The sequence below is a fragment of the Heterodontus francisci genome, chromosome 42, assembly GCF_036365525.1.
Source record: "Heterodontus francisci isolate sHetFra1 chromosome 42, sHetFra1.hap1, whole genome shotgun sequence".
Lineage (NCBI taxonomy): Eukaryota > Metazoa > Chordata > Chondrichthyes > Heterodontiformes > Heterodontidae > Heterodontus > Heterodontus francisci.
Genome location: NC_090412.1, coordinates 19,877,576 through 19,902,919, shown reverse-complemented (window position 1 = coordinate 19,902,919; position 25,344 = coordinate 19,877,576). Strand labels below are relative to the sequence as shown.

The 25,344-nt window shown below is 41.2% G+C and overlaps 1 protein-coding gene across 3 annotated transcripts; it reads right to left on the bottom strand.

The window, feature by feature from the left end:
• Positions 1–192: 192 nt before the first annotated feature.
• Positions 193–25,336, bottom strand: LOC137355503 (progestin and adipoQ receptor family member 3-like). Of its 3 annotated transcripts, none has more exons than XM_068020724.1 (7): positions 25,238–25,336; positions 18,828–19,032; positions 16,616–16,778; positions 11,987–12,142; positions 10,165–10,362; positions 8,377–8,467; positions 193–2,630 (listed from the first exon to the last, which is right to left on the bottom strand). In XM_068020724.1, the coding sequence occupies exons 1-7, from the start codon at positions 25,251–25,253 to the stop codon at positions 2,491–2,493; spliced, it is 969 nt and encodes a 322-aa protein (XP_067876825.1). In that variant the 5' UTR covers positions 25,254–25,336; the 3' UTR covers positions 193–2,490. The 3 variants fall into 3 exon arrangements, with proteins under 3 accessions (XP_067876825.1, XP_067876823.1, XP_067876824.1); XM_068020722.1 differs by having other exon boundaries at positions 25,213–25,294; XM_068020723.1 differs by lacking the exon at positions 193–2,630 and adding an exon at positions 5,947–6,200 and having other exon boundaries at positions 25,213–25,294.
• Positions 25,337–25,344: the final 8 nt, after the last annotated feature.

Genomic DNA, 25,344 nt, shown 5'->3' with positions numbered 1-25,344 from the left:
TACGCAACTAGATTGTTCTTGTTGGCCATGCTGAATTAAAATGTAAAATTTCATTTCACTTGTGTACTAAGAATATTCTAGGGTTTGTTTTCCAAAAAAAAATGTAACAGCTGCTTTATCACCTTTAGATTTTCCACACATAAATGGAAGGTTGGTAGAAGACAGAAGGAAGCAAACTACATCAAAAGTCTTTATTGAAGATGCAACATCCAAGTTTATAAACATTTTTAAAACAATACTCAAGTAATATCAAAAGACAAAAATGGTTTCAATAGCAAAACAAACAAAAGAACAATATTGCCTTATATTGTAAGCAAATACTGATTAGAGCAGCTCTACCCCAATTCAACATAGTTGGAGGGAATGAGCTAAATATTGTGATAATAGACCAACTGCAATAGTTGGACTAATTTGGCACTAGGAGCGTTGCAACAAAACACTGACCCACATGAAAAATAATGGAGCGCAACTATATGCTATCAGTCTATAATAAACATTTTTCACATCAAAAGGATATTTTGCGAAGGACTGTAAGAGCTATTGGAAAAGGTGGGAAACAAGTACCATTCAACTGGGATAGCACTGAGCTGAAGTGACATTACTATTTGTAAGAATGTGCACTGTCAACCTACCAACCACCTGATGATCGATTCAGAGGGAAAACTAACAGCAAAATGGTGTCATTCAGCCACTCCATAGTGTTGTCATTCAAATCAAAATGATTGTAACTTAATGACTACAGTGACAAAATGGCTTGCTGAACTTGAGTTTCATGAGCAGTGCAACACAACTGAAGTTGTCTAACCCCCACAAATTTTTACAGCAGGAATCCTCAAATCACTGAGTACCCGTAACATTCTGGTATTATTTGCAAATTAATTGATTATTCTTGCGCTGCGAATATTTCAGTCAATATAGCTTCACCATCAGGAAGTCACTGATTTTTTTTTTTAATTAACTAGTCTCTGGGCACTTCAGTGCATTTTACTACCATGCCCATTTAATAGATCACAACACATCCCGGCAAAGAGATGTGTCTCTATGAATTATTAATATATGGCTATATCAGATCAAATCAGATTAATTCATTGCTAGTTTTTCTTCAAGAAAAAGTGAATCTTGCCTGCAGTATGCTAGGTTTAATCTATACCACTTTTACACAGTGTAAATTGGCAATCAAGAAACTGTAGATAAATCAAAATGTTTAAAATTTGAATATAGGAAAATCACACTTCTGGTTATAGTGCTTAAGATGACAAATACAGTCTAATTAATGAGGCATTCTTTGGGATCTCAGCCTATTGTAGTACTGGATCTTTTAAGAAAATTCAGGCTTAGCACAAGACCAATGCACTATTTGAGTCATCAAAGTGTATAAGTCACATTCCTATTTTACATCAGCCTTTCCAATAAAAGCCATATAATTTGCACCATGTTCCAAGGGATTAAAGCATGCACCCAACAGCCATTTATGCCCCAAGTATTACAGTAACCATATTACAACTTTGAAGCTCCTTGTTCACTTGCTCTTCATGTAGATGGGAACATAAAACCATTTGCATATTTAACATTTCCTGAAATTAAATAGTTTCTAATACTTACCAGCACACATGGGCCAGGACAATATTTCAGAATAAAACATTACAACAACAGTATCAGGGATACAATATCCAAAGATTAAACATTAAAGTTCCCCATTTAAAAAAATAAAAAGTTGAGTAACTTTCCCCTCCTCTCTTCCCTTCTCCCTGCTAAAATTTATCTCCCGCATAAATCTTTTAAAAATGAATTGATTTTACAAGATCAGATTATGAAGTGGTCTCCTGTATTAAACCAGATTTAGTGGTTATTGAACTTGTCATAAGTATTAAATATCAGGAAAAATATTACTGTTTAGGAGGGGCACAGGTAAGGCCTTGTAAACATTTATAATGTGTTACTTTGCATGCAGTACAATTGCTTTTCTGTCCTCTAGTTATATTAAATTTGCAGCATACATGTTACAGTGCATATTAAATCATTTCTACAAAATGTAGAACAATGAACAAGGCAGGCATTATAATGCACCCAAAAGACAATTCAACAAATAGATTGTATTTTACAAATACATGCATTGGCTTTCTGTTAAAAGGCATTATATTGTAGCTGCCTTTACTGCACCTCGAGTTTGTGATACTGCGTAGTTACTGGCACAATCCAAGTGTTAGAAAAGTGGGCAGCCACCAATTTGGCTCATTAGAAAGGCTTCTTCATGCAAAAATAAGTCTGAGGAACCGTTGAGTAGGTGATGCAGTACCAGTATGTACCACTGTACAATCTTCAACTTACAGCACATGATCGAGACACATTCAGTTTTAAATAAATTAGAAGGCAATCATGCAGTTGGTTAGAAGACTCCTAGAACTGAAGAATTAGTAGGATTGATTTTCTTTGTTCTTAATTAGAAAGCAGTCCTCTTGAGGAAATGCTGGAAAACTCATAACTTAAAGTTTATTCTGTTATTTTTAGACATGGCTGCTCATGTCTATAATGCATTATGTGAACAGCAGTCTGATGCCACCAATAGAACATTAAAACTACCAAGAAATGCCACCACTGGTGACTACAGCCAAAGTAATTCAAGTATCCACCTAGAAAACAAGAACTCTTATTAGAATGCATATGGAATAACTAAACATCTTCATAATATAGACTCTCTTTTTAAACCCAAACATGTAATGCATCAGAATAAAAGCAAAATACTGCAGATGCTGGAAATCTGAAATAAAATCAAAATGCTGGAAATACTCCACAGGTCTGGCAGCGTCTGTGGAGAGAGAAGCAGAGTTAACGTTTCAGGTCTGTGACCTATCGTCAGAACTGAAAAAGGATAGAAATGTAATAGGTTTTATGCAAGTGAAGGGGAGGGGGTGGTAAGAGAACAAAAGGGAAGGTGTGTGATAGGGCAGAGAGCAGGAGAGATTAAATGTCAAAGATGTCAAGGGACAAAGGCAAAGGGAGTGTTAATGGTTGTGGTGAAAGGCAAAGCATTAGTCCAGAGAGAGTGTTAATGGCAGAATAATGAACAGCTTTGTCCAAAAGCACAAACACGAAAAACCAAGTTTAATGCAGGCATATAGTTAAAAAATAAATTAAAACAAATTATTTTTAAAAAGCCACTCATGCTCTGAAATTGCTGAACTCAGTGTTGAGTCTGGAAGGCTGGAGAGTGCCTAATCGGTAAATGAGATGCTGTTCCTCCAGCTTGCGTTGATGTTCACTGGAACACTGCAGCAGGCCACGGACAGAAATGTGGGCATGAGAGCAGGGGGTGTGTTGAAATGGCAAGCAACCAGAAGCTTGAGGTCATACTTGCAGAGCTGTTCATTATTCTGCCATTAACACTCTCTCTGAACCAATGCTTTGTCTTTCAAAACAACTGTTAGCACTCCCTTTGCCTTGGCCCCATGACATCTTTGTCATTTAATCTCTCCTGCCCTCTGCTCCATCATACACCTTCCCTTTTGTTCTCTACCCACCCAACCCCCCGCCCTTCACTTGCTTAAAACCTATTACATTTCTAACCTTTGTCAGTTCTGATGAAAGGTCACAGACCTGAAACATTAACTCTGCTTCTCTCTCCACAGATGCTGCCAGACCTGCTGAGCATTTCCAGCACTTTGTTTTTATATGTAATTCAGCAATCTTTCTTTAGTTCCAAATATGATTACACCCAACTGTGACATTACAAAAAACATTGTTATTGTGAAATGTTATTAAATCCTACAACATTCCTCAACCGATAATGTTTATTCTTAATGTATGTTGTGATGTCTAGAGCTGAATAGCTGGTGGCTAAAGATAGCACTGGTCATTCTTCAACAAAGCATTGTTTGTAATGACACAGTGCCAGTTTTACCCCTCCTTTTCCTGAAGGTAATTGTCCATTGTTGGCGTATAGCTTTGCAGGTGGCAGCACCTAGTCCAGGGGCCCCATCCTCTTGTGTGAGCCTAGCACAAGTGTCACTTCTTGGTTTTACTCCCTGCCCTATGCCAGAACATCAAACCAATTGTAGAGTCCCTGCTGCTGACTTACCCAAGGTTTGTTAATTCGTTACGTGCCAATAATTGAATTCTAAACCAGATTTTACATTAAATACACTAGTTTGTCCTATAGGTTCTCCTTTACAAGGAAAATACTTTAAATCTGATGAATCTCTGATGGAAAGGTATCTGTTATAGTATCAGTATGAATTCTCACTATCCTACTTGATGGGTCCATGGTTCACATGTCTGTGTCTGATCACATTACAGCTACTGTCTCTCTCCTTTGTCGCGCTGCACAATTTACCATAGAATATTTTTTAAAAAGGCATGAAAGTTGTAAATGTTGATGTTCAGAGGGATTTGGGTGAACTTGTACAAGGGACACAAAGTTAGCATGCAGGTACAGCAAGCAATTAGGAAGGCAAATGGCATGTTGGCCTTTATTACAAAGGGGACTCGAGTACAAGAATAAGGAAGTCTTGCTATAATTGTGTGGGGCTTTGGTGAGACCACACCTGAAGTACTTTGTGCAGTTTTGGTCTCCATATTTAAGGTAGGATATACTTGCCTTGGAGGTAATACAACAAAAGGTTCACGAGATTGGTCCCTGAGAGGAGAGGGTTGTCCTATGATGGGAGGCTCAGTAAATTGGGCCTATACTCTCTGAAGTTTAGAAGACAGAGAGGTGATCTCATTGAAACATACAAGATTCTGAAGGGGCTTGACAGGGTAGACACAGAGGTTGTTTCCCCTGACTGGGGAATCTAGAACAAGGGGGCACAGTCTCAGGATAAGGGGCCGATCATTTAGGACTGAGATGAGAAGAAATTTCTTCCGTCAAAAGGTTGTGAATCTTTGGAATTCTCTACCCCAGAGGGTTGTGGATGCTCCATCATTGAATATATTTAAGGCTGGGATAGACAGATATTTGGTCTCTCAGGGAATTAAGGGATATGGGGAGTGGGAGGGAAAGTGGAGTTAAGATCAGCCATGATGTACTCCTGTTCCTATTATGTTTTGATAGAGCTAAGACTGATTGAGTGAGGCCAGTAAAGTACAGTTTGAAGATCTCCTCCCTGAGCTCTGGTGCTCTGAAGTGATCCACCCACTAGTCCCGAGAACAGATGACTAAATGTTAACCAAGCCTAAAATTCAAATATATATATAACCTTTGATCCAGTGACAGGACCATGGGGGTATACAGCACATTAAGGCTGAGTGTCTGTGCCAGCTTTTTGCTAATCTCATTTTCTTGCTCTACCTCCTGTCCTGTATTTTCCTCCGCTTCAAATATCTAACCACTTTTCCCCTCTGCTTCAACTATTCCCTCCAACATCTCTCTATGTACAGAAAATTCTGCTAACACTCCTATTGTGGACTGATGATCTCTTGTTACTGATTCCCAAAGTACAAGAAACCTTTCATTATTCACCCATTCAAAAAGCTTATCTTTTGAAACCCTATTTAATCTCCTATCCACCATCCTGTCTATGTACTCCAGGAGTCTTTTATAGGCCACCTCACTGTTTACCAAACTCTCTACTTCAGCATTGTCAGCAAACTTCAACATTATGCCTCTTATACCCAAATGTAGTGGCCATTAAAAGGAGCTCACTCCATTGTGCCTTTGCTTCTGCCTGAGCTTTACTGGTTTGTGATAGAATCTGATAATTAGCTTCTACAGGGAAATAAAGTAAGCGAACCCGTAAAACATACGCAGAAAAATGAGTTCGCATTTTAAATACACAACCTTTGTTATTCCCACACTTAGGGATTGGAAGAATATCTGTAATTCAGAAATGGACACAAGTCTGGACTGTCGCTATAAAAAATAGTTTTCAAAGCTTTAACCTGTAAAGCAATAAACTTTAAAAAAGGTACAGTAAGAGACCAATTTAAACAAAGAAAAAAAATCAGTGTGGGTGTTACTTGTAAGGCAACCATTTATTGTCCATCCTGAGTAAAGAAAAAAGAAAAATAATTTGCACTTTTATAGCACCTGTCATGACTTCAGGATGTTCCAAAATGTTTTCGTCAATAAAATGCTTCTGAATGGTTTTGAAAGGTTTTCCATTTTGTAATGTAGGAATTGTATAGCACAAGTTTCCACCAAGGAGGAAAAATGTTCTGCAGTTTACACTTCATAGAGGAACTGGCCAAGGGTACTGTGCAGTCTTTAAAAAAATTGTGTACAATCAGAATACAACGTAAAAATATTCCCTAACATAGGCTCAATCTCACAGACATTCTCACTTGCCTGCACTGGAGACACTGATGATAGATCCAAGTGTTAACTTAGCTTGAGGCAGAGTAGTTTGACTACCATTACTTTGGTGAGCCTTGCATGGGGCACTTCATCCTTTGATGACACAGTCAGCCTGCCCAGTGGTGGAAAATTACTACACAAAATAGCTGCTGCAAAATATGCCATCCTCTTTGGATAAAACAGCCAGATTATACCCTAGGGTAAAGGCAGCATATAATGGGGGAAGAGTGTGTGGGTTTCTTCTGGGAATTCAGACTGTCTTGTGGAAGCCGAGCTGGATTATCCTCTTTGGTGTACATGGGAAATCTCATCACCTGATCATGAAAGGGCAAAGAGGCGACTAGAACTAATGACCGATAATGTGACGAAACACTATTGTGTATAAGAAACTGTCCCAATCCACACAGGGATTGTATGCCTAGGATTTCTTTATAAGTTTGCATGGATCCAGTTATTACAGCATAATAAACATAGTAAAAGCTATTTAAACCAAGGGACCCAAAGGAGAAGGAAAGTCTGGGCGGGGGTGTAGGGGAGGAGTGAGTATTTCTAACTCAAATGACTACCCTATCCTATTTTCAAAAATAGGAAACTTCATTAAAAAGTATCATTTACTTTCTTGGAAAAAACAATATTGATCTTTACTTTCACAAAGGCTCACCAGTTCGGATCTTCTTCACAGAATGGAATGCCATAATATCACCAATGACAAATGTCCCAGTGCGGCTCCATTACATGCAATGAGCATAGCCGCCTTGGACCAGGCAAACAAGTCAACCAACCAACCAAACAAACAACTTGTATGTATAAAGAAACTTTAGCGTAGTAAGCTTCTCAAGGCATTTAACAGGAGAATTAACAAAATTTAACATCGAACGACACATGGAGATATCAGGGCGGGTCACCAAAAGCTTGGCCAAAATGGTAGGTTTTAAGGTGCGTCTTAAAGGAGGATAGAGAGGTGGAGAGGTTTCGGGAGGGAATTCCAGTGCTTAGGGCCTCTGCAGCTAGTGAATCAATGCATGGCTTCCTGGGTCCAAGAGCAAAGGCTGCTGACCTTCTCGGGGTACAGCAGTTCTAGGCCAGCTCTTTTCTAATTTCAACACTAACATTTGGAGGCCAGTAAACAGGGCTGTGTGAACGTGTAAAATGTGCAGCTCTGCTTTCCCTAATTCAAGATGAATGTTGCATGCAGAAACAACAAGACTGCTCGCTTGTCCCATTCTGGAAATAGTAACACGATAGTTACCAACATGGGGCAGGGGGTAGGTTCTAGTCATCAGCAATCCTTTGTGTGCTGGGAAATCATGGGATGCACACAATAGATACAACCCAGTGTTCATAGCTCGACTCCAGAAGACTGAAGATGAAAGCTTAATCCAGTATGTCTGAGACATTACTCTTCAAAGCATTGAATTAAATTGGCCTTAATTATTTAAATAGGAACAGGGAAGAAGACGACGACTTGCTAGGAAGTAGGCACAGCCAGGTGAATGATGAGGGCAGTTCAAACTCAGAAGAAAGGCTACCATCTGATGAGGCTACTCTCAAACCCAGATAAGAACTCTCGAAAATCGGAACATGGAGTGTGAGGACAACTCTACAAGAGTGGTAAAATGGATAACTGCATGGAAGAGATGTTAAGACTCAACATTGATATTTTAGGATTGGCAGTAGTTTGATGGACAGAGTCTGGAAAAATAGACAAAGGAAAGCAGGTGATGATCTGCTCAGGTGGTAGAGAACATAAGAATAGAGTTGGAATAATGACAATTATTGAAAAGGAAAGATGAACAGAAAATGTAGGCAAGGGAAGCACAGAAGAAAATGGATGACATATAATGGACTGGATGCAGTTTTCCTATGCAGAATGTGTAAGGACAGCACAGGACAGACAGAGATCCATGACAGTCAACCCTCTGGAAAGAAGACACCAATGAATGAAAAGATTATTTTTCATTCTAATGTTGGTTGTCAGACAGAGGTTTACAGTGACTATAACAAGCAAAATATATTCTTCATATACAGCAGATTAAAAATACCAAAATACAGAGAAAGAGAGAGAGAGAGACACTAAGACTTACCAGGAAAGTACCTCTCAGGTACTTTACTATAATAAAACAAAAATGCCAAACTTGCTAGTAGATACATCACACCTACTCTGGGTGCAAACACCTAGGAGAAAAGAAAGCAAAAGTTCCAGAAAATGTTGGAAGATTCATGATGAAGGGATGAATTCAACACTATACCACATTTAATTATCATGATTTTAACCCAGAGTGAGTGTGGTTGGCTTTTAGCAAATTAGTGTAAACCCTGTCCAGTATACAATTGTTTCATAAGTGACTAAATGGGTCGTGATATTGGCAGCGCTGAACACCACCTCACTAATATGTTCCTGGTGACAAAAGGATTCAGACAGATGGAATGAAATCTGGAAGCCGAGTTTCTCCACTGTGAGACATTGATGACCTGAGGCACCCACTCCAAATTACCAGTGGCCAATGTCAAGGTCATTCATAAAATGCAAGCCCATGTTAATAGAGACTAAATGTTTAAGTTTCATGACCCTGTAACTACTTATTGTATCAGTAATTCTTAGATTAATACAAATTATCCTGCATTGCTTTGAAACATATGAGGATAAAGACACTCTCAAACATGTGATGCAATGGTCCAATCAAACCAAAAGCAACAATGGATGACTGTTAACAGATATACCTCCAATCCACAATGTAAAGTTCATGAGCATACACCGTCAATCTCGGAACAAATCCTTCCTAAGATCATTATAGAAGGCTCGTTGAAAGCAATGAAATTAAGATTAAAGCTACCCTCTATAACACACTATGAAATTAACAGATATAGGGGAGCAACATCAAACCAGTCCTCTCAGATGAATTTTCAATTGAGGAGAGGTTTTTTTTTTTGGAGTTTCTGGTGTTTACTGAACTCCTCAATAACATAACTATCTAGCAATCAATCCTCTATTTATGAGATCTAAAATTTCCAGGAAATCAATCTCATTTTTCTTGATAAGCTTGCAATGATAACACAATCAGCTTAAAATCACTAGATGTTAAAGACATGACCCAAAACAATGCTTAGTTTAGTTTAGAGATACAGCACTGAAACAGGCCCTTCAGCCCACCGATTCTGTGCCGACCATCAACCACCCATTTATACTAATCCTACACTAATCCCATATTCCTACCACATCCCCACCTGTCCCTATATTTCCCATCACCTACCTATACTAGGGGCAATTTATAATGGCCAATTAACCTATCAACCTGCAAGTCTTTGGCATGTGGGAGGAAACCCATGCAGACACAGGGAGAACTTGCAAACTCCACACAGGCAGTACCCAGAATTGAACCTGGGTCACTGGAGCTGTGAGGCTGCGGTGCTAACCACTGCGCGACTGTGCCGCCCCAATGCAGCAAAACAAAAAAAAAAAACAGGATGAAATCCTTGCAGAAAAGCACCTTGGATAAGCACCTGAACAGGAAAGAATTTGCAGGACTTCAGGGAAAGGGCAGGGGAGTGGGACCAGCTGAGTTATTCTTGTAGAGAGCCAGCATAGACACAATGGGCCGAATGACCTCCCGCTGTGCTGTAACCATTCTATGATCCCTAATCCTAATGTAGCACGCTAATTGTAGCCTAGCTGAGAGACGGGCCAACTCAGGAGAGAACAAGGACTGAACCTAGAATTTTGGTCTTTACCGCTCAATGCCATACTGGGTCATGCATAAACCTGCAAAACCTTCAGAGAATTCCTAAAAATTAACAAAAAAAACTATAGTATATAAATCAAATAACAGATCTCAGAATCACAAAAACTGGAAGTATACCTTGATCCTCCTTACCTTAACAACTGGTTCCCCAATACCTCCATTCTGAAATATCCAGTGAACTGTGGGGATTAACCCATAGGCAGCAATAAAACAGAAGAGCAGAATGCGCAGCTTGTGGCAATGCTGGGACGCATACAGTGGATGGATGTGTGTGAGGAACATGACAAAAATCATGGCCAGCACAGTTATAAGGTACACCTGTCTCCAATACTGCATTGAGAAGGAATAAAAGGGAAAATAATTACACGCTTAATACCAGCTGCTATTTCACTCATTAATAAATGCTATGATGCCATTTATCAATGACAAATTTTCAGATGCACCTTACTAATATCCACCAGGCACTAACACTTCATGTGAGATTGGAAGAACTAAACATAAAACTTTAAAAAGTGCTTGACCTGCCAATGTCACTTTCAAATGGTAATACATTTTAATTGATTACTTAACTGACTCAGATCAGAACACATTTATCAGAAACAGAATGTTGATCAACAGCTTCACAGCTTAAGAATGCAAAATCACCTGGATTTGATCCTTTGGATGATATGGGTCAAATTAAATTACTTTCAGAGTTCTGAAGATTTTCTTCAGTTGACGTACATCCTGTAATTAACCCACCCTTGAGCCCTGCTCAATGTCTCTCCCTTGAACACTGAATCATTCTGCTATGTGCAATACTGTAACAAGGTTGTTCTTAAAAGGGGCAATTTTGAATAGTTTTAATTTGTTTCATGCATTGGTTAGTGAGTGGTTTCACTATTTGTCAGAGTGCAAGAATAATCATAGAAAATGGAAACGGAAGGTCCTTAATTGTCCTCAGTATTATCGGACAGCTTAGATATACCCTACTGTGTGTCAGCTATGGCTCAGTGGATAGCCCTCTCGCCTGAGTCACAGGTTTCTGGGTTCAAGTCCCACTCCAGGCCTTGAGCACAAAAATCAAGACTGACACTCCAGTACTGAGGGAGTGCTGCACTGTCGGAGGTACTGTCTTTCAGATGATGTGTTAAACAGAGGCCCCACCTGCTTGCTTGCATGGATGTAAAAGATCTCTATTTCAAAGAAGAGCAGGGGAGTTCTCCCCAGTGTCTTGGCCAATTGTTATCCCTCAATCAACATCACAAAAAAACAGATTACCCGGTCATTCTCACATTGCTGTTTGTGTGCAAATTGGCTGCCATGTTTCCTATATTACAACAGTGGCTACAAAAGCACCTCATTGGCTATAAAGCACTTTGAGAAGACTGGTGGTCGTGAAAAGCGCTATATAAATGCAAGTACTATTTTTTCTCATTACTCTGAACTGGGTATATGTGTCGGATGAATTTGTGCAAGTTTTGCCATTTGACACAAGAACGCTGCTGGTTTATTCCTCTTACTAATCGCATGCCTAAATCCAGCTCATTATTCGCTGTAAATCTCATTGAACCATTTGGGCTGCATCCAATTTTTGTCAAATTCACCATGCATATATAACCATGATCACCACACGTCACAGTAATTCAACTCAGGTGTGAAGCACTTTTGAGACATTTGAGGGAAGTGACAAGACCTTCTCTAAATACAAGTCTCTTTTTTCAATAAGTTAAGGGGTAGTTTCAGTTGTGGGCTCATGCCAGTGAAGACTGTACAAAAACAACTTCACATAGAACTTATACAGTTATTAGAGAGAAGACTTATCATCTCCCCAGTCTGTGCACCATCAGTCCCACTAAAGTCCAAATTCTATATAATCATATATCCCCTGTACTTATTGAGCGTTTATGATAATTCTGCTCGATACTTCTTAAATTTAGCAAAACTAACTTTTTTTTTTAAAAATGACGCTCACCTCAGCACAATAAAAGGCATAAAAGACTCCTGGAACATAACATCCCAACATTCCTACTGAGACACCAGCATAGTCGAGGGCAAGCCACTGCTGGCTGGTTTTCTCGGAGTGGTGGCAGCAGAAGAGATGGTAGCCTGCTGAGCAGAGCATGCAGAACTGTGGATGATACCAAACCAAGTCAACTGTTACACAATGCTAAATGCCTCAAAATCCTGTAACAGACAAACAAAAATGACCACAGGCTCATTCAGTTTCAAAGATCTGTTGATTGGGGCCTAGAAGTGAATTTTTTACCAAAGTTGGAAATAGGCGATCGGTGGGATAACATTTGTACCCTACGCGTGTCGATTTAATCGATTGTGGTTTGAGTGGCCCCCCGAGTTAGTTACATCGTCAGTGCCAATATGAGATGTGAAAGATATCCTAGAACTCATTTACCACTTAGGGCAATTAATACAATTTAAAAAAAATTCTTTTCATGGGATGTGGGTTCCGCTGGCCAAGCCAGCATTTATTTGCCCATTCCTAATTTCCCATGAGAAGGTGGTGGTGAGCTGCCTTCTTGAACCGCTACGGTTCATGTGGGGTAGGTACACCTACTATGCTGTTAGGAAGGGAGTTCCAGGATTTTGACCCAGTGATAGTGAAGGAACAGTGATATAGTTCCAAGTCAGGATGTTGTGTGGCTTGGAGGGGAGCTTGCAGGTGGTGGTGTTCCCATATAACTGCTGCCCTTGTCCTTCTAGGTGGTAGAGGTCACGAGTTTGGAAATTGCTGCCCGAGTAGCCTTGGTGCATTGCTGCAGTGCATCTTGTAGATGGTACACACTGCTGTCACTGTGCGTCAGTGGTGGTGGGAGTGAATGTTTGTCGACAGGATGCCAATCAAGCGGGCTGCTTTGTCCTGGATGGCATCGAGCTTCTTGAGTGCTGTTGGAGCTGCACCCGTCCAGGCAAGTGGAAAGTATTCCATCACACTCCTGTCTTGTGCCTTGTAGATGGTGGACAGGCTTTGGGGAGTGAGGAGGTGAGTTACTCGCTACAGGATTCCCAACCTCTGACCTGCTCTTGTAGCCACGGTATTTATATGGCTATTCCAGTTCAGTTTCTGGTCATGGTAATCCCCATTGTGGGGGATAGTGAGGGATTCAGCAATTGTAATGTCGTTGAATGTCAAGGGGAGATGGTTAAATTCTCTCTTGTTGGGGATGGTCATTGCCTGGCACTTGTGTGGCACGAATATTACTTGCAACTTATCAGCCCAAGCCTGGATATTGTCCAGGTCTTGCTGCAATTCTACATGGACTGCTTCAGTATCTGAGGAGTCGCGAATGGTGCTGAACATTGTGCAAACATCAGTGAACATCCCCACTTCTGAGCTTATGATTGAGGAAGATCATTGATGAAGCAACTGAAGATGGTTGGGCCTAGGACACCACCCTGAGGAACTCCTGCAGTGATGTCCTGGAGCTGAGATGATTGACATCCAACAACCAGAACCATCTTCCTTTGTGCTGGGTACGATTCCAACCAGCGGAGGGTTTTCTCCCTGATTTGCATTGACTTCAGTTTTGCTCTGGCTCTTGGATGTCATACTTGGTCAAATGCTGCCTTGATGTCAAGGGCAGTCACTCTCACCTCACCTCTGGAGTTCAGCTCTTTTGTCCATGTTTGAACCAAAACTGTAATGAGGTCAGGAGCTGAGTGGCCCTGGTGGAACCCAAACTGAGCGTCACTGAGTAGCTCATTGCTAAGCAAGTGCCGCTTGATAGCACTGTCAATGACACTTTCCATCACTTTACTGATTGAGAGTAGACTGATGGGGCAGTAATTGGCCAGGTTGGATTTGTCCTGCTTTTGTGTGCAGGACATGCCTGGGCAATTTTCCACATTGCCAGTTCTGCAGCACAGGTCTTCAGTACTACTGCCGGAATGTTGTCAGGGTCCGTAGCCTTTGCAGTATCCAGTGCCTTCAGTTGTTCCTTGATATCACGCGGAGTGAATTGAATTGGCTGAAGTCTGGCATCTGTGATGCTGGGGACTTCAGGAGGAGGCCGAGATGGATCATTCACCTGGCATTTCTGGCTGAAGATTGTTGCAAATGCTTCAGCCTTATCTTTTGCACTTATGTGCTGGGCTCCCCCATCACCGAGGATGGGGATATTTATGGAGCCACCTCCTCCTGTTAGTTCTTTAATTGTCCACCACCATTCACGATTGGATGTGGCAGGAGTACAGAGCTTAGATCTGATCCGTTGGTTGTGGGGTCGCTTAGCTCTATCGCATGCTGTTTACACTGTTTGGCACACAAGTAGTCCTAGGTTGTAGCTTCACCAGGCTGACACTTCATTTAGAGGTATGCCTTGTGGTGCTCCTGGCATGCCCTCCTGCATTCTTCATTGAACCAGGGTTGATCCCCCAGCTTGATGGTAATGGTAGAGTGGGGGATATGCTGGGCCATGAGGTTACAGATTGTGGTTGAGTACAATTCTGCTGCTGCTGATGGCCCACAGCGCCTCATGGATGCCCAGTTTTGCATTGCTAGATCTGTTCAAAATCTATCCCATTTAGCACGGTGGTTGTGCCACACAACTCGATGAAGAGTACCCTCAATGTGAAGATGGGACTTCGTCTCCACAAGGACTGTGCGGTGGACACTCCTACCAGTACTGTCATGGACAGATGCATCTGCAGCAGGCAGATTGGTGAGGACGAGGTCAAGCATGTTTTTCCCTCACCACTTGCCGCAGACCCAGTCTAGCAGCTACGTCCTCTAGGACGCGGCCAGCTCCGTCAGTAATACTGCTACAGAGCCATTCTTGGTGATAGACATTGAAGTCCCCCACCCAGAGTACATTCTGCGCCCTTGCCACCCTCAGTGCTTCCTTCAAGTGGTGTTCAACATGGAGAAGCACTGATTCATCAGCTGAGGGGGGGACGATAGGTGGTAAACAGCAGGAGGTTTCCTTGTCCATGTTTGACCTGATGCCATGAGGCTTCATGGGGTCTGGAATCGATGTTAAGGACTCCTGGCAACTCCCTCCCTCCTGACTGTATACCACTATGGCGCCACATCTGCTGGGTCAGTCCGGCCAGTTGACCAGGACATACCCAGGGATGGTGATGGCAGTGTCTGGGACATTGTCTGTAAGGTATGATTCCATGAGTATGACTATGTCAGATTGTTGCTTGACTAGTCTGTGGGACAGCTCTCCAAATTTTGGCACAAGCCCCAGATGTTAGCAAGGAGGACTTTGCAAGGGTCAACAGGGCTGGGTTTGCTGTTGTCATTTCTGATGCCTAGGTCGATGCCGGGTGGTCCGTCCGGTTTCATTCCTTATCAACTTTTTAAGTGGTTAGGTACAACTGAGTGGCTTGCTAGGCCATTTCGGAGGGCATTTTAAGAGTCAACCTCATTGCTGTGCCTCTGTAGGTCACATGTAGGTCAGACATGGTAGATTTCCTTCCCTAAAGGACATTCGTGAACCAGATGGATTTTTGCAACAACCGACAATGGTTTCGTGGTCTTTATTAGACTAGCTTTTTTAATTTCCAGATTTCTTTCTTTTAAATAAAATTGAATTAATTAAATTCAACCTTCTGCCATGGTGGGATTTGAACCCATGTCCCCAGGGGAATAGCCTGGGTCTCTGGGTTACTAGTCCAGTGACAATACCACTACACCACCACCTCCCATGTAATGTAAATGTAAATAATGGATCTAAATTCAAACAGTATTGCTTTGTGGATTCTGGCACTTTCTCTCTGGCCCTCCTTTTCACTGCATTCCCCCAACACACAGTGCTGTTTGCTGACAATCAAATACTGCCACAAATAAATATTTTACATCACATGAAATATAATTAAATAACAACGACTTGGTTCATCTATTTTGAAATCTAGCTAGTAGTTCTAGTTATAGAAAACTGCATTTTAACACAATATGGAGTATCATAGAATCCTAAAGCAGAGGAGTCCATTCAGCCCATCATGTCAGTGCTATCTCCTTGAAAGAGCTATTCAATTAGTTCCGCTCCGCTCCCCCCCCCTCTTCTAATAGCCCTGCAAAACCTTCCTCTCAATTAAGCCTATTCCCACTGCTCTTTCTCCTAACGTTTGCCTTTCAATTATACAATTGTCTTTCAAAAGGTACCCTATCAGGCATTGCATTTGAGATCAAAACTTGCTGCGTTAAAAAATTATCTCGTTCTTTTGCCAATTATCTTCAGTCTTTGGTTACTGAGCTACCCACCCGTGGAATTTTCTTCCCTACCTACTCTTACAAAACACCTTACAAGTTTGAATACCTCATTAATTCTCCCCTTAACTTTCTGTGCTCCAAGGAGAACAATCCCAGCTTCTCTAGTCAACCCATTTAACTGAAATCTCTCGTCCCTGGTGTCATTCTCATCAATCTCCTCTACAAGGCTTTTAAATCCTTTGTAAAGATGGCTGCCCAACATTGGACTTAATACTCCAGTTGATACACCAGCGCCAGATGCAGAATTATATGTTTGCACTTGAAACCTCCCAACATTCAGAACAACAGCTTCAGCGGGACACATGAAGTCAGTATATGGAAGTGTCCCATCCACACACAGGCTTTTACCTTTTTAAAGCATATGCATACCTGAAAACAAAATCCAAAGATAATGAAAACAACGTAGTCATCCCTGGTGCTGTTTGACGATGGTAACAGGAAGCAAGTATCATGTAGACACATGAGGAAGAACAAGAAAAACCCCAGCAGATGGCTCCATATATTCACACTCTCATTGGACAAAACAAAGAGGCTGTTTTCAACAGGAACAAATTGCAAACACAACAGTGTGAATGAAATACGTGCTTGTTACATTTGAATGCAATAAGATTTAGATTAGATAGCTGCATAATGTGGGCATGAAAGAAACTTTGTATTCAAATCACCTGCATTCTCAAATAAATGCCATTTGGGAAAACAAATTATTGCAACTACCTCATGGTGTCACCAAGTGAGAAAGTGTTAGCCACACTGCAGTGAAAGTTAAGCAGCCACCTTCACAGACCATGGGACACACAGCCAGTTATCTCTGTTGGGAGTGGACATACGTTGGGCAGGATCAGGCTTGTAATGATTATTGTGCAGAGCTGAATAGCCTGGTGAGATTCACTGGCCAGGTTCACACACTGCAGGTGAGCTTTTGTACCACTGAGACAGAAGGGACAGAACACCCTAATTTTTAAACCAATATCTATCTTATTTACAATAGCATCCTTCCCTGTTATAAGAACTGTGCTTGATATCGGACATTATTGGCGTTTCACAGGAAGCAGAAATTTGAGCAAGAGGCCAGAGCTTTAAAATTCCAGTACTAAAAACATGAAACGACAGGGTCAGGGGCGAGGGTGGACACACAGTGGTGCAGTGGTTAGCATCGCAGCCTCACAGCTCCAGGGACCCGGGTTCAGTTCCGGGTACTGCCTGTGTGGAGTTTGCAAGTTCTCCCTGTGACTGCGTGGGTTTTCGCTGGGTGCTCTGGTTTCCTCCCACAGCCAAAGACTTGCAGGTTGATAGGTAAATTGGCCATTGTAAATTGCCCCTAGTGTAGGTAGGTGATAGGGAATATGGGATTACTGCAGGGTTAGTATAAATGGGTGGTTGTTGGTCGGCACAGACTCGGTGGGCTGAAGGGCCTGTTTCAGTGCTGTATCTCTAAATAAATAAACAAATAACAAGTGGATTTCAGTTAAAGACCAGGCACTTGTGGGTTTGAATCCGACACTGCAAGTATGAGCTGGTAATCTAATTGTCAGCACAGTGTGGATGGATTGTTGCACTGTGGGATGAACTGGTAAATTGAGACTCTATCTGTTATAGTGGTTCAGGTAAAAGATTCCTTGGCACTTACAAAGAACAGGAAGTAACATTACTTCTTCAGCCAGTACCACCTAGAGTCAGTCATTTTCAGCACAGAAGGGGGCCGTTCAGCCCATTGAGTTCATGCCAGCTCTCCATGGAGCTATGCAGTCAGTCCCACTCCCCATCTCGATCCCCGTAGCCCTGCAAGTCTATTTCTCTCAAGCAGCCATCCAACTTCCACTTGAAGTCATTGATTGTCTCCGCTTCCACCACCCTTGTGGGCAGTGAGTTCCAAGTCAGAGTTCCAAGTGAGTCACAAATAGACCAGACTGGGTAAGGTCAGCAAATTTCCTTCCCTCAAGGACATTAGTGAACCAGGTGGGTTTTTGCAACAATCCAGTAGTTTCACCATTACTGATACTAGCTTTTTATTCCAGATTTACTTAATTAATTAAATTGGAATTCCTCAGCTGCCGAGGTGGAATTTGAACTCACGTCACTGGATTATTAAGCCAAGCCTCTGGATTACTGGTCCAGTAACATAACCACTCTGCTACAGTACTGTAAAGGTACTATATGCATCGAAATCTTTTACTCTTTCAATGTCCCATCTAGAATGAGATGGTCAAATGGAGAGTGGACTTTGTTTAAGAGACGGCAGACAATTTGCAGAGTTGGAGCAGAGGGTGGGCACCCAAAGAGTCACTGATGCATTAGAGGGTTGTCCAGAATGGGTCAGAGATTTAAGAAGTTGATCCTACAAGAACACAGTGGCTATTCAGAGAGACAGTAGGAGGAAGACACACAACGTTTGCTTTGGAGGGCCACCGAAGGTGTAGCTGATGATAGCTAATAATGGGAGGACAAGGGAGTTAAAGAAACTGGCACTAATATTAGTAAGCCTTTACCAAATAAATTTCTTGTCATCTTTAACCCTTAATTCTTTCACACACTCAGATTAAATCTGTACTTATCTCTGTCAGTCGTGGCCATGCAAACATACCTTCTGATACACAAACTTGACGGTAAGTAGGCCCTGTATCCATCAGTGATGTAAGGATTGCCTTTTAAAAAGGTTGGGATTTCTTCATAGTTGTAAAGACGAATTCCAATTTGCGAAAAGAGTGGCCAGTAGTTGTACCCACCAAGTTCGACTCGATGTAAACTCTTTAGGATGTTGTGAGTCATCTTGTTTTGACAACCTAAATCTGAGCAGGAAAACCAGGTCATTTTCATCATGAAGAACAGGACAGAAATTCAAACCAGAGCGATGCTCAAAACTAAAACTAATCTCCAAGATGACAACTGGAACATGAAAGTGTTGTCATTCACCTCATCCAGCATACCAGTGGAGCACGAACAAAATTAAGCTTCATAACTGTGCAATAGGATCCTTCCATTATGTTCTTTAGTCAAACACTACTAATTGTCCTCACCACGAGTGGGAGACCTGTAACCAATATCAGTCCATTTTAGCATGAATAAATAATTCATTATGCTTTCTCCAGACAAAACCCGACTTTTGAAGGACAAAATCTGCCAGCTGCATTACAGTGTTTACACTTCATTAGTGTTCCAATGGCATTGGGCTCAAGTCCATAGGCATTGGAACATATTCACAAGCTGTGGCATTGTGCACTGTACTATCCCATAATGCCAGAACATTGTTTGCAATGTTTCTAGAAACGCCAGTGTTTATCAGGGTGCAGGATTTCTGAATTTCCACTGGCAAACCATCTATTGATTATATAGCCTTGATTTCAAGCCCTGTATTGCCTTATCAGGCTACCCAAATCCTACATGTATCTCATCAAAATACATCGTGGAAATATTCACATTGATCTGAACCTTAGTGTGGGGAGGCCTAAAGGATTCTACACGTACAATTAAACAAAGCACTCTGTTCTGGAAAAATTACGTGGGGCTGATTATAATTGTTTTAATAACTATCATGATAATACCACTGTGGATACAAAACAGGAATATATCCAGCACCTGTTATCTATCCCTCAGCTATCATTCCACAGGGGACACTTAAGACGAAACAAAATATTGTCTTAATTTTAAAGAATGTTCCACAGTAAGCAGGAAAGGTGTAGGTTATGGTGTATTTATGTTGCAATTTCCAGTGCGACTCAAAACTGGTTTCTACTTTGCAACAGTATATATCCACAAAATTGTAGCAGGTATATACAGCATAGAAACAGGCCATTCGGCCCAATAGGTCAACGCCAGCATTAATGCTCCACATGAGCCTCCTCCCACCCTTCTATTCCTTGCTCCCTCATGTATTTATCTAGCTTCTTCTTAAATGCATCCAGGTTAGTTGTCCCATCTACTTCCTGTGCTAGCAGGGTGAAGAAGTTTCTCCCGAAATCTCTATTGGATTTATTAGCGACTATCTTATATTCATGGTCCGGACTTCTAGTCTCCCCAGAATTGGAAACATCTTTTCTACATCTACCCTACGAAACTCTCTCTTAATCGTAAATACCTCTATCAGGTCATTCCTCAATCTTCTCTTGTTTATACAAGTCCCAGCTTGTTTAATCTTTCCCAATTAGGTATAACCTCCCATTTCTGATACCATCCTAGTAAATCTTTATTTGTGCCTTCACCAGTGCCTGTAAATCGTTTTTATAATAGAGATCAGAATTGTTCACAGTATGCCAAGTGGGGTCAAACCAAGGTTCTATACAAGTTTAACATAACATTACCTGGTTCCAGAGAGGAGGTAGAGGGTGCGATTCCCTGGAGCTGGTAGCCTCGCACTGCTTGGAGCTCCCACAACAGGGACTGTAACTTGAGTGAGGTATCAAACCAGGTTCAAAAAGGATAAAGGAAAGTTTTCTCAAACCTCCCTGGAGTTAATCCAAATGCTTAGACAGTACTGAAGTTCCAGTCTATGCCCTCTAAACATTTAAATATTAATTGCACAGAGGGCGCGCCATGAATGTAACCATCCAAGTATGGAACACCCTCTCTCGAGCAGGAGAAATGCAGTTCCAGATAGGCAGTGTAAAAAAGTTAAAGTAAAAGCAAAATACTGCAGATGCTGGAAATATGCAACAAAAACACAAAGTGCTGGAAATACTCAGCAGGTCTGGCAGTATCTGTGGACAGAGAAACACACCTGAAACCTTAACTCTGTTTCTCTCTCCACAGATGCTGACAAATCTGCTGTGTATTTCCAGCACTTTCTGTTTTTATTTTAGTGTAAAAGGGTGAAGGCAGTTGCTGCTTTCAGACTGATAGCTGCAATACAAATGTAAACTTTAACACTGTTCAATATCCAATCTGAACTTCATTCCCCTTATCTGATGATATTCACCCTTCTCCCTCCTCCCATACTGAGGCAAGTTGCAAATCATCTAATGCCCTTCCTCTTCAACACACACCAGTAAGCTGTTTCTTTGCTTTCATGGAGTGCCCAAGGAGGGAAAAAAAATGATAGCTCAAAAATAGAAGGGTTTTGTAACAATATATTTTCAGCACACTGTTCTTTACCAGTATATTCATGAAGATTACTCAGGTTTTGAGGTCTAGCTCACGGTTGGAACCAACAATACTCCATTGTTCAAGTTCTGCTTTAAGCACAGAAGTACAAAAGTGTCAATTTATATCTGATTATGCTCGGGTAAAGTGCCGGGGACATTTTGCTGTAGTAATAACGTTATATAAATGCACTTTGCCATTGTTGTCGTTAGCAAGGTAGACCAGGAGTTTTAAGTTCAGCTCTTGTCTGACCCACAGAGGAGTCACAATCCTTGCAAACTGTGGTTTCTATGGCACAGTTTATCAACTCTGCACAAGTGCAGAAACTCTGCACGATTACCCAGTCCATTCTGAAATTTTTGACTGGATTATGATTGAGTCATAAGATGAAGATTAGCACAAATCAGACAACAATAACCTCCTGGCACACAAGTACTGATTAGCAAGAGAGCTGGGAAAACCTAAAATGAATCTCGATAAACCTACATTTAAAGTCCTGTTCAGCACCTAAAATTGGATACAATTTGTAAAATGAGGAGGAGCAGCTGCTCTCCATCAGTAAAGGCAATGATAATTTTAACTGTACCCTCAAGGTTTGTAAAGATTGGACTTGATAGTATCAATGTAAATCTCATTGATTAAAATAAACTATGTTCTGAGCACTAAGTATTCCAGCCTTGGTTTTAAATTACTGCACTGAATTACAGTATCATTTTCATATCCAGCAATCCATTACCTGTTTATCCACAAACTTATATTTATATAGTGCCTTTAAAGTAATAAATGTCCCAATGCACATTACAGGAGCATTATAAAGCAAAGTATGACACCGAGCCACAAAAGGAGATATTAGGTCAGATGACCAAAAACTTGCTTAAAGATGTAGGTTTTAAGGAGTATCTTAAAGGAAGAAAGCGAGGTGGAGAGGCAGAGAGGTGTAGGGAGGGTATTCCAGAGCTTGGAGCCTAGACAACTGAAGGTGCGGCCACCAATGGTGGAGCGATTAAAATCAGGGATGCTCAAGAGGTCAGAATTAGAGGAGCGCAGATATCTCAGAGGGTTGCGGAGCTGGAGGAGTTTACATAGATAGGAAGGGGTGAGGCCACCGAGGGATTGGAAAATAAGGATGAGAACTTTAAAATCAAGATCTTGCTTGACTGGGAGCCAATGTAGGTCAGCGAGCACAGGTGTGATAGGGAAATGGACTTGGTGTGAGTTAAGACATGGGCAGTAGAGTTGTGGAGGACCTCAAGTTTACAGCAGTTGCTCAAGATTGGTATTATATTTTCTGTTTGCTCTTGCAACTAGTTTTTCTCAGCAGCAATCGCCTGGGTCCATGGTTCTAGTTTATAGGACTTAATAGGACTTTCTTTAGATAAATCTTGTTTTCTTTTTATATAGCTGCCCTTCTCCTTGCTAGTGAAGCTGAACTTCATTTTGAAGCCAAGATTGTTTGACTGGGAGAGTTTGATTGGGTTAATTTTGATATTTTAATTTAAATGCCATAACACTTAATAAAAAGTGCCAAAAATTGGACAACTGGACTCCTGAACATACAAAAATACAGAAAGCTGCCATTTACATTGTGTTATATACAATGGCAGATTGCTCAGCTAGTGAGAAATGAGGAATAAATACAGTCTGACAAACATGCTTGATAAATAATAGATAAAACCTGACTTTAGCGTGCACTCTTCCATCATATTATCATCATTGCCATGAATATGACTAAGGGTACAGCAATTGATTTTCAGCCTGGATATCTGTGTCTGGTCTTGGGAGAGTCTTGTACACATGGGACATAGCCAGGGTCCAGACAGGGAAAAGGGTGAATAAACTTTTAATTAGAAATGCAGCCTTGAACAAGAGTTACTGTTTGCAATAAAAGGGAAAACAAAAGATGCAAACAAATTCATGACTTTGGGGAATCCGATCATTTATAATGGAACTTTGACTGTTTACCAATTTTCATCATCCACCCTCTATTATGGTGAATAATTAAGGTTTCATTATAAACCTGCCAGAGTAACCTCTACCCTCTCTCCTTAAACACTTGTCACAAATTATATAAACCACAGGAACAATAAGTTCAGAAAGCATTAGATCTGTAGTCTGTCTATTAATATATGCATGAAAGTCTTGTCTAGCACACGCCCAACACATTTCAGATAAAGCACACCGATAAATCACAACTGAACATCATCTTTAAAAATAAATGGAAAGAAATCCAGTTGTTTCCTGACATTTTTTTTCCTGACCTTGAGAAAATCTGACCAAGCTGTCAAGATAAGAGAGGGGTCAATAAGCTGCCAATTTAGATAAACTTCGAATGATTAACCGTTACTTGATCCCAGAGCCTATTTTGGTCCTTCCTTGCAGGTACTATCCAAGCAGTCGACTTTGAGGAAGAGTCCAGGTTAGCAGTTAAACACTCCAACAAGTGATTCAGACCCAAAAGTACCAGCGGACAAAACTATGCTGAGCAATCATTGGCAGTTACACCATCATGTAAAAGGCCTACTGTTGCATGTGGGCACAATGAAAAGCCAAAAGGACGAGTTTATGTACTGATTCACAAACTGCTTCTGTGCCACCGCCAGGCATTTTATTACAGGGTCTTTTTGGCTGCCGAAATTAGCAATCTTGATCATTTTACCTTTGATTTGCAGCTGGTTACATGAGATTTGAGCATCTGGAATGCACGGGCCTTAAATATTGTTAAAGCAATTAGAGAGATCTTGCACGACTTAATCCTTGAACTTATGGAAATCAAGTGTTACCAACATTAGTACAAGTAAATCAGATCCAAATCAGTGCACTGTATTCATACATAAATGCTAATCATAGTTATAAAGGGCGGCACAGTGGTTAGCACCGCAGCCTCACAGCTCCAGGGACCCGGGTTCGATTCCGGGTACTGCCTGTGTGGAGTTTGCAAGTTCTCCCTGTGTCTGCGTGGGTTTTCTCCGGGTGCTCCGGTTTCCTCCCACAAGCCAAAAGACTTGCAGGTTGATAGGTAAATTGGCCATTATAAATTGTCACTAGTATAGGTAGGTGGTAGGGAAATATAGGGACAGGTGGGGATGTTTGGTAGGAATATGGGATTAGTGTAGGATTAGTATAAATGGGTGGTTGATGTTCGGCACAGACTCGGTGGGCCGAAGGGCCTGTTTCAGTGCTGTATCTCTAATCTAATCATTTATATTTGCAATTTAATAGAGCGGCTGTTCACATGCAAACTAAGTTATACTGCCTAAGTTGCAAATTACCCTTTAAGCCCTAATCACTGTACTCAAGTTTTGTAAAGATTTATTGTCTATGGAGCAGTATTGCAAAAAAAAAATCACTTTTTTCCACCTGCTGCACCAAGCCTGTTACTGTAGTGACAAGATGAAAATACAATATACTGCATTTTAAACAAAATTACTAAAATTCTTCATAGCAGGTTTTGGGAGAGTTTGTATGTTATGCAGCGTGAAAAATGAACAGAGAACTATAAAGGCATTGCTGTCATATTCACCACTAGCTGAAAGGAAGTCATTTAAATAAGAAAAAAATGAATTCCATGTTAAGGTTAAACTCCAGTTCCTTCAATCCTGCAAGAGATAAAGCCAACGACAGAACTCAGGGAGATACTCCTCCCCCCAAAACAATGGAACATTATGTAGCAAATCTTCACCATCCTGAAATTCTGAATGAGTTGAGTGAATGAATGGCCAGAGCCTGGCGCTGCTGCGCGCGAGCCAACGGGTGGGCGCCTGTCACTCAAGTGTCCGCGCGGAGCCGCTCATCCTCCTCAAACAAACATCATCATCATCACCATGCAATGACATCGCAACCCCGCCGGCATCCTTTCTACACCCGTTAAAACAATTCCAACAGACGGAACTCACACATGTGAAAAAAATCCGAATTTACCAAAGGCATTTTGCATTTTCTCCCGTTATTTCTACCGCGCTGCGTGCAAAACCGCTCTCATCCCGTCTTGCAAATCAATCAAAGGAGCCCATCAAGGGGGGGCCTCA

Excerpts from the sequence above, each read along its gene's own strand:
- LOC137355503 (XM_068020722.1), bottom strand. The coding sequence starts at position 25,246 with ATGCCTTTGGTAAATTCGGATTTTTTTCACATGT. Across the intron at positions 10,363-11,986 it reads ATGCCTTTTATTGTGCTGAG|TATTGGAGACAGGTGTACCT; the intron begins GTGAGCGTCATT and ends TTCTCAATGCAG. Across the intron at positions 2,631-8,376 it reads ACCTGAGAGGTACTTTCCTG|GTGGATACTTGAATTACTTT; the intron begins GTAAGTCTTAGT and ends CTTGTTTTCTAG.